At 64.5% G+C, this 7163-nt stretch overlaps 1 protein-coding gene and 1 long non-coding RNA gene across 53 annotated transcripts; one reads left to right on the top strand and one right to left on the bottom strand.

Moving 5' to 3' along the window:
* The first annotated feature begins 27 nt into the window (after positions 1 to 27).
* On the top strand, positions 28 to 2367 carry LOC107130963 (uncharacterized). 3 transcript variants are annotated; one of them, XR_012418595.1, is made up of 3 exons: positions 28 to 82; positions 431 to 626; positions 800 to 2367. It is a non-coding gene; the product is annotated as an uncharacterized lncRNA (long non-coding RNA). The 3 variants fall into 3 exon arrangements; XR_012418594.1 differs by having other exon boundaries at positions 28 to 185; XR_006689981.3 differs by having other exon boundaries at positions 28 to 102; positions 800 to 2043.
* HDAC10 (histone deacetylase 10) lies at positions 104 to 6178 on the bottom strand. 50 transcript variants are annotated; one of them, XM_005566924.5, is made up of 20 exons: positions 5807 to 6178; positions 5604 to 5738; positions 5274 to 5370; positions 4911 to 5008; positions 4708 to 4812; positions 4484 to 4552; positions 4196 to 4322; positions 4033 to 4098; positions 3764 to 3823; positions 3595 to 3684; positions 3299 to 3405; positions 3158 to 3225; positions 2818 to 3079; positions 2623 to 2707; positions 1784 to 1875; positions 1588 to 1644; positions 1210 to 1288; positions 823 to 1005; positions 588 to 740; positions 104 to 442 (listed from the first exon to the last, which is right to left on the bottom strand). In XM_005566924.5, exons 1-20 carry the CDS (start codon positions 5863 to 5865, stop codon positions 419 to 421), a joined length of 2016 nt encoding a protein of 671 aa, XP_005566981.2. In that variant the 5' UTR covers positions 5866 to 6178; the 3' UTR covers positions 104 to 418. The 50 variants fall into 50 exon arrangements, 46 of the variants coding, with proteins under 46 accessions (XP_005566981.2, XP_005566979.2, XP_005566980.2 ...); XR_012418576.1 differs by lacking the exon at positions 2818 to 3079; XR_012418578.1 differs by lacking the exon at positions 3299 to 3405.
* Positions 6179 to 7163: the final 985 nt, after the last annotated feature.

Below are 7163 nucleotides of genomic sequence, written 5' to 3'. Positions count from 1 at the left end.
GCGTGAAAGTGAAACCCGGGCCGCGGCGCACTTCCGGCCTGAGTCCCGCACCGCGGTTGAGAGATCGAGGCCAGCGTGTTCAGTAAAGGAGGCAGAACCAGGGTTTCGTTTGACCCATGTTTACTAACGGCGCAAGGGCGGGGAGGGAAGGGCAGCGGGGCGCAGGGGCCGGAACGGGACCGAGGGTGGGTTGCATGGGCTCGGATGGGACGGGCCAGGGCGCGATGGGTGGGGCGGGGCGAGGCGAAGTGAGGGGTGGAGCGGGGGAAGCACGGGTGGGAGGGGACGGGGGTGGGAGGGGGCGGGGTTCCGTGCCCCGGAGTCGTGGGAGCCGCGGGCTTGGGGTCCGGATCGCGGCAGCGAGGCGCTGGCGTGCGGTGTCATTTCTGCGGCGTAAATGCACCCACCTTGGCCGATTTCAAACCACCAGGTGAGGACGGCACTACAGGAGGAGGAGCCGGGAGGAGGCGCGCAGCTGGCCTTCTGCACTGGAGCTGGTTCTCAGCACTCACTTGCCCTGCCCTCCCCACCGACCTCTGCGGCAGAGCCGGGCCCCAGGGCAGAGGCCCCTCCGCAATCAGCCTCACCTGCAGCATCTTCCACTGAGGCTCCAGCTGCCCTCTCAGGTACATCAGAGCCTGGACGTCCTCCGGGGAGGCCACAGAGGAAGGGCCTAGGCTAGGAGGTGCCTCTCCACGCAGCACCCGGGCCAGGATCCCTGCTAGCTGGGGTGTGGAGTCCTGGGCCAGGGGCGAAGACGGAAGCAGTCATTGGTCCTTCCCCTCATCCCACCCCACAGCACCTCCACCCTGCCCAGCTTACCTCCTCCAGGAGGGCCAGGACTCGGCCCCCTGCCAGTCCCCGAAGCATGGCAGCCAGGAGTGCAGCGTGGGGGCCCTGCAGGCCATGGCCAGGCCCTAGCGCCACTAGCACCAGGTCAGGCTGGAAGCCATAGGCCAGGGGCAGTACCAAGCCCAAGATGCAGCTCAGGAAGCCACCAGTCATCTGTGGGGACAGCAGAGCCCAGCTCCTCATCTACAGACACCTGCTGGCTCTGGCCCCCCAACCTCTCAATCTCAGGACCCCTGGAGCAGGAGCAGGGAGACAGGAAGGACCAGAGGCCTGCTATCATGACATGCCAGCAAGCAGCAGCGGCACACATCCATGGGCTCCCCAGCACCTGCCTTGCTGCTGGGCGTGGTCACTCACCACTGGCAGTGGCGTGGCGACATGGAACATGGATAGGGCGGCTGCCTCCTTGCCCCCGATGTTCAGCCACAGAGTCCTCCTTCCAGGACACATGTGCATAAGTGTAAGGCCCTGCTCACCCTCCTGAGCCCAGACCACAGAGGCAGAGGTGGAAGAGCATTCACAGGGCCATGGGCAGGGATGCTGTGACTGCTGAGCCTCTGTGCTGGAGACCCACCTGGCATTGCCTGTAGCACCCCTTCTCCCAAACCCCAGCTGAGGAAGGCTCCATTCAGTACCAAGTGCCCCACCCACCCGTCACCCTGGGGCCCAGGCACACATCCGTCGCATGCCCATTCACATCCATGGCTGGACAGATGCAAGACGTGAGAGTCCTACCCGTCATGGGCGAGGTCTGGAGGCCGGTCCAGCTGTCCCAGGGCCACACACAGCAGCCTGGAGGAAGAGCTGGCCTCAGGACAGGTGTTCCTGTTGTCCAGAGTCCATTCCCAGAGCTCTCTCTGCTTGGCCAGCCAGGATAGGGGTGCCCACAGGTCCTGCCCTCAGAGGCTCCGGATGGTCAAGTGAGGCTTACCTCTGGGCTCCGTGGGACAGGCCTCTCTGAATAGCCACATCCAGGGTGGCTGCTGCAGCAGAGGCTGGAGTGGCTGCGATGCCACTGTTCACCTGTGGGATGAAGAAACAGTGGAGGACGAGGCAGCAGCCAACTCCCGAGCCAGGTAAACAGATCCACGGTTCCCTGCATTCCGTGTATCTCTGTGGCTACTGCCAGCCACACTTCTTACACTCAGGTCAATTACTCTGCTTCTGTAAATAAGATGCTTACGTCTGTAATTTTTTTTCTTTCTTTTTTTTTTTTTTTTTTTTTTTTTGAGAGACAGGGACTTGTTCTGTACCCAGGCTGGCGTGCAGTGGCGCAATTATAGCTCACCGCAGTCTCAAACTACTGGGCTTAAGTGATCCTCCTGCCTCAGCCTCCTAAGTAACTGAACTACAGGCACACGCCACCACACTTGGCTGACTTTTTTATTTTTTGTGGAGACAGGGTCTCTGTATGTTCTCTAGGCTGGTCTTGAACTCCTGAGCTCAAACATTCCTCCCACCTTGGCCCCCCAAACTGCTGTTATTACAGGCATGAGCCATTGCACCCTGCCTAAATGTATACTTTAAATCACCCCCTTCACCTCTCTGCCAAAGAGCATTTAACTGAAGAAGCTGAGGTCAGAGGTCAGACACGCTGGTGATCCCCATCCCTGGGGCTGTTCTGAGAACCGTTCTTGGCACAAGGCAACGTTCACATCCATGTGGTTCTGCACCACCCAGCCCTCCTCTGGACAGGCCACATCTCGTTGGCAGGTCCTGGTCCCCGCCCCTAGGTCCACAGCACCCCCAACCCCTCACAGGTGCTCCCACCTGCCCATCCAGCATCCCATCTAAGAGGTACAGGAGCTTCCCAAGTGCAGTGAGGGCCTCCTCCCGGACCAGGGACTCGTGTGGCCTGTGGTGGACAGACCAGAGGGACACACAGACACGTAGTGACTACACGTCAGGCACACACACGCACAGGTGTAGATGCGGCCCCATCCTCCCCAGGCCAGCCCTGCCCACCTGGCCCAGGCTTCTGTCTCCTCCCTCAGGGCTGACCCTTCCTGTTGGATGACATCAGGGGGCAGGACCAGTGTGATATCTGGCGCTGTCAGGGCAACAGTGGTGCGGACAGAGGGTGCAGGGCAGAGGCACAGCTGGTCCAGGAGGGAGCTCGGTGCAGGTGCAGGTGCAGCTGCCTTACACGTGGGACCCCCAGGCAGCAGAGGTGGAGGCCTCCCCTCTGGGGAGTGGGTGCTGGGGCTCGTCGGCACAGGGGTCACATCTAGGGACAGTTCAGAGTCATAGCCACTGCACGGAGCCTGAGGTGGGATCCTGCAGCCTAGCACCTGGCCACACTGACCTTGCAGCTGCAGGCTCTTCCAGTACGGGGCTTGGGCAGCACGGGCACTCTGGATGGACTCCAGGGCACTGTGGGGGAGACACAACAGTGGTGACGCCTGGCCTCACACCCCAGCCCCGCCTGCCCTCCCTCCCCTCGAACCTCTGACATGGCACCATGAGCCCTGACAGGGGTGGAGCCGGGTCGCCCAGCAGCGCCTGTACTGTCATGCACACTGACTCAGCCAGTGACTCCAGGTGGTAGCCGCCCTGGGAGGAGGGTGGAGACATGATTGGGGCAGAGATAGCACTGGGATGGGGTGTCACCAGGACGGCCCTTGCCTGGCTCTATCCCAGGCAGGATGCCCCTCCCAAGTACCACGTGGGCACCTGGCTCCCATGCTCCTGACCCCCAGACCTCTGGCCCAGGAACCCTCCCTATGTGCCCTCCCCAGTCACCTCCAGCATGGCGCAGACCCGGCCGCCGGCCAGCACCTGCAGCAGATGTGTGAGGTGGGCGAAGCACTCTGGCGTGGCCTGCATTTGCCCCTGGAACCAAAGCCATGTGTGATGGGGGACCTGGGCTCCAGGACCCTAGAAGCCCTCCCTGGCCAGGCAAGGCCCTCACCTCAGGGTCCCCGATGGCTGAGTCAAATCCTGCTGAGACCAGCACCAGCTCAGGGTCAAACTACAGGTCAGGCCGGGGTGGGGAGGGTTGAGAGAGGGGCTGGAGCCCAGGTGAGGGCAAGCCAGGCCCATCCCATCCCCTCCTGAGCACTCTTCCCTGCCAGGCAGCAGTGGGGCAGCTCATAACCCTCCTCCTGCCCTCACCGTGGCGCTCCAGGCACCAAGTTCCCTCCCACCCGGCTGCCCTGGGGGAATCCTCCGTGCAGTCACCTCAAAGGCCAGTGGGAGCAGCAGGTGCAGGAAGGCAGCCACGTAGTCAGCGTTTCCCATCCCGACCTGGCAGGACATCCCAGGCTACATCCTGAACTGTGGGGCAGGGGAGGGGGCTGGGGGGAGGGGTCTGGGTGGGGGCCTGGGGCTTGAGGGTAGGCACCTGGTTCCAGGGCAGGTTGACAGTGAAGCCGAGGCCCTGTCCCCGCCCCACTGCGTCTGCATCTGACTCTCGAAGGAAAGGCCAGAAACGCCCATGCTCATAGCGGTGCCAGGAGAAGTAAAGGACGCTGCCAACGGCCAGCCAGGGCCAGAGATCAGAGGTCAGGACCCTCAACAGCTCTACAGCTGCCCGTAGAACCCTGACCCGAGCACGTCTGTATCTTGCCCTTGGATTTTCCCAGGCCAGGCTGGGGTTGCAGGAAAGGGTGCTGTCTGCACCCTTGCTCACCTGGGGTCATCCTCAAAGAGATACTGGATCCCCTGGCCATGGTGCACATCCCAGTCCACGATGAGGATCCTGGGCACAGACAGCGCTGCTGGCTGAGGGGCAGGGCCTCCCACCTCCAGGAGCCCGGCCAGGGATGGGAAAATGCTGGCTGGGTTCTCTCACCACCTGTGCCGCCCCTTGCTGTGTGGCCTGGGCCCACACCCTGCAGCCAGCCTGGCACACACCTGTGTAGCCCGTGCTTCTGCTTGGCATGTGCAGCTGCTATGGCCACGTTGTTGAACACGCAGAACCCGTTGGCAGCTGCCCTCTGGCTGTGGTGCCCGGGGGGCCTATGGCGTGAGAGGAGGATTTGGGTTGTGTCAGGGTTGCCCTGGCCCCTCACAGGGCCACCCACAGAGGAGCAGCCAGGGGAAGCAGCAGCTCTCACCTCACCAGAGCAAGCCCGTTTTGCACAGCTCCCGTGAGCACAGCATCCACCAGCTGCAGTCCAGCCCCTGCGGCCAGGCGTGCACAGTGAAAGGTACTCTGTGGGCGCAGGGGCACAGATGAGCCCCCCCGCCTTCCCTGCTGCCCTTTGCAGGCCATGCCCACACTTGTGTCAGGCTGCAAGGCACCAGCTGCTGGGCACAACAGGCCAGTCCCAGGCTCTGGCAGTGCCAGCAGGCAGGTGTGCTGGACAATGTCACGTGCACGGACCAGGGGACGCTGGCTGGGATCGGCAGCCATGACTGTGAACGTGCAGAGGCGCGTGCATGTGTCTGCACAGGTGAGTGTGTCCGGGGACACGCACCGGGTGGAAGTAGATGGCGTCGAACTGTCCGGACAGCGCTTGCAGCTCCTCCTCGCCTAGGACCTGGGTCTTCCTGACCAGGGACACATACTCTGGGCTGCATGCAGATGGGCAGGCAGGAGAGGCACGGTCACCAGCAGGAGCAGGGGGCCAGGAGGGGGGAGCTGGGATTTGTGGTGGGAGTGGCCACCCTGTCACTTCCTCAAGCCTGTGAGCCCACCCAAGGTGCATAGGGAGAGGATCTGTCTTCAAGGCTGGCAGGCCCAGGTTCCCAGGTTTCTAGATGGGTTGCCTGCCCCCATATCATGGGGGGGCTTCCCCCGTCCTGACCTGTGCACCAGGCCCAGCTCCTCTTTCGAGGCCTCGCGGGCTGACAACCGCAGACACCTCTGTTCCAGGCCGCGCTGCCGCAGGCGGTCCAGGGCTGCGGTCAGGCGCTCAGGGCGCTCAATCTCGCACTCGGGGCTGGGGCAGACGAAGAGCTCAGTCCAGAGGTCCCTCCCCGCACCCCACCTCGGCCAGGTCCCACTTACTCGTCCCAGAGCAGCCGGGTGGCCGTCATGTCCTCATGGTACACAAGCGCGGTCCCCATGGCTGCGCCGTGGTCACCCTGGGTCCCCAAACGCCCTCGCCAGCGGTGCCTGCCACTGCCAGTCCCCACCTTCGGCCGGGAGCAGCCGGAGGCCTGGGACCTGCCTGGGGCGCAGGCGGGCGGCGGGCACCGGCCTGGGCGGGAGCGCACAGAACTAGGCAGGCTCCGGGATCCCAGGCGTGCAGAAGGCGCCGAGCGAGGCTGCAGTCGAAGGGGGAGGCTCCCCGCGCACGGCTTCCGGCTTCCTCGCCTCGGACCCGGGTCCCGCCCCGCGCCCTGCTACCGCTCGCTATCGCGAGCCCCGCCCCGGAGCGAGGAACCAGCAGGCGCGGAAGCCTCAGCGCCCGGAGCCGCCAGCCCTCCGAGCTGCGCTGCTGCTCCGCCTCCCCCTCGGCCCCGCCCCGATCCCCTCCTAGAGGGGCGGGGTCCCCAGGCCCTGCGCTGGCGGTCGCCGCAGCCCCACCCGAACGCCTGTGGCTGAGCCTGCCCAGGCGATCCCCGTTCTGCTCCAGCTCCCGGGTCAGGGTCCAGCGCAGCCCCAAGGCCACCCGGCCCGAGCGCAGGAAGAGCCGGGGTGAAGGGCGAGCGGGGCGAGGGGTCCGCAGGCAAAGGCCACGAGGCGGGAGAAGCCCGCGGGGAGGCGGGTGGCGCTGCGGCCGGCTCAGGGCGGTAGTCGTGGTTGCATCCAGGCGCAGCACCGCCCTGGAGGTTTAAGGAGGGCGAGTCCGGTTCTGGCTCCGAGAAGATCCCTGGCCTAAGAGCAGAGTCAAGGTCGGTGGAGGCGGGGACACTGGACCGGAGTTGCGGTAGCGTGGCGGGGAACAGAGGAAGTGAGGAAGGCAGGAGGCGCGGGCACAGCCACGGAGCAAGGTGCCCCAAGAGGAGACCGGAGCCCCCCTGGAGTCCAGGGGCCACCCTGTCCCCGCCGGAGCTCACGTTTAGTTGGGTCAGTTTTGGGGCCCCCAGTCCTCAGGCCACCTATGGCAGGAAGCTGGGCCCCGTGTGGACAGCAGCCATGACACAAGTCAGCGCGGCTCCCGAGCCGATAGGGATCACGTCCCCCATGCCCGGATGCCCTGGAGAGGCATGAGGGTCGCTGGCAGAGAAGACATCTGTCGTGGCAGCTCATCAAGTCCAATTTGGCTGGGCCAGCTGTGGAAGTGTCCACCGAGGAGGACGCCTGGACTGCCCTGCCCTCACTGGTCTCTCTACTGTAACCCCCTGCCCTGGGACAGGTTTGGAGGTGCCTGTGGCCTGTGGTCCAGCCGCCACCCTTGGAAACACCGAGTGGCCTGCAG

This window comes from Macaca fascicularis, chromosome 10 (genome assembly GCF_037993035.2).
Source record: "Macaca fascicularis isolate 582-1 chromosome 10, T2T-MFA8v1.1".
In the NCBI taxonomy this organism is placed as follows: domain Eukaryota; kingdom Metazoa; phylum Chordata; class Mammalia; order Primates; family Cercopithecidae; genus Macaca; species Macaca fascicularis.
This window is presented reverse-complemented; position numbering and strand designations above follow the sequence as displayed.

Coding starts and splice junctions, on each gene's coding strand:
- HDAC10 (XM_005566920.5), bottom strand. CDS start 5,865: ATGGGGACCGCGCTTGTGTACCATGAGGACATGACGGCCACCCGGCTG. Junction 5,009..5,273: donor ACGCCATCTACTTCCACCCG/GTGCGTGTCCCC, acceptor CTGCGCCCACAG/AGTACCTTTCACTGTGCACG. Junction 4,813..4,910: donor AACGGGCTTGCTCTGGTGAG/GTGAGAGCTGCT, acceptor CTCACGCCATAG/GCCCCCCGGGCACCACAGCC.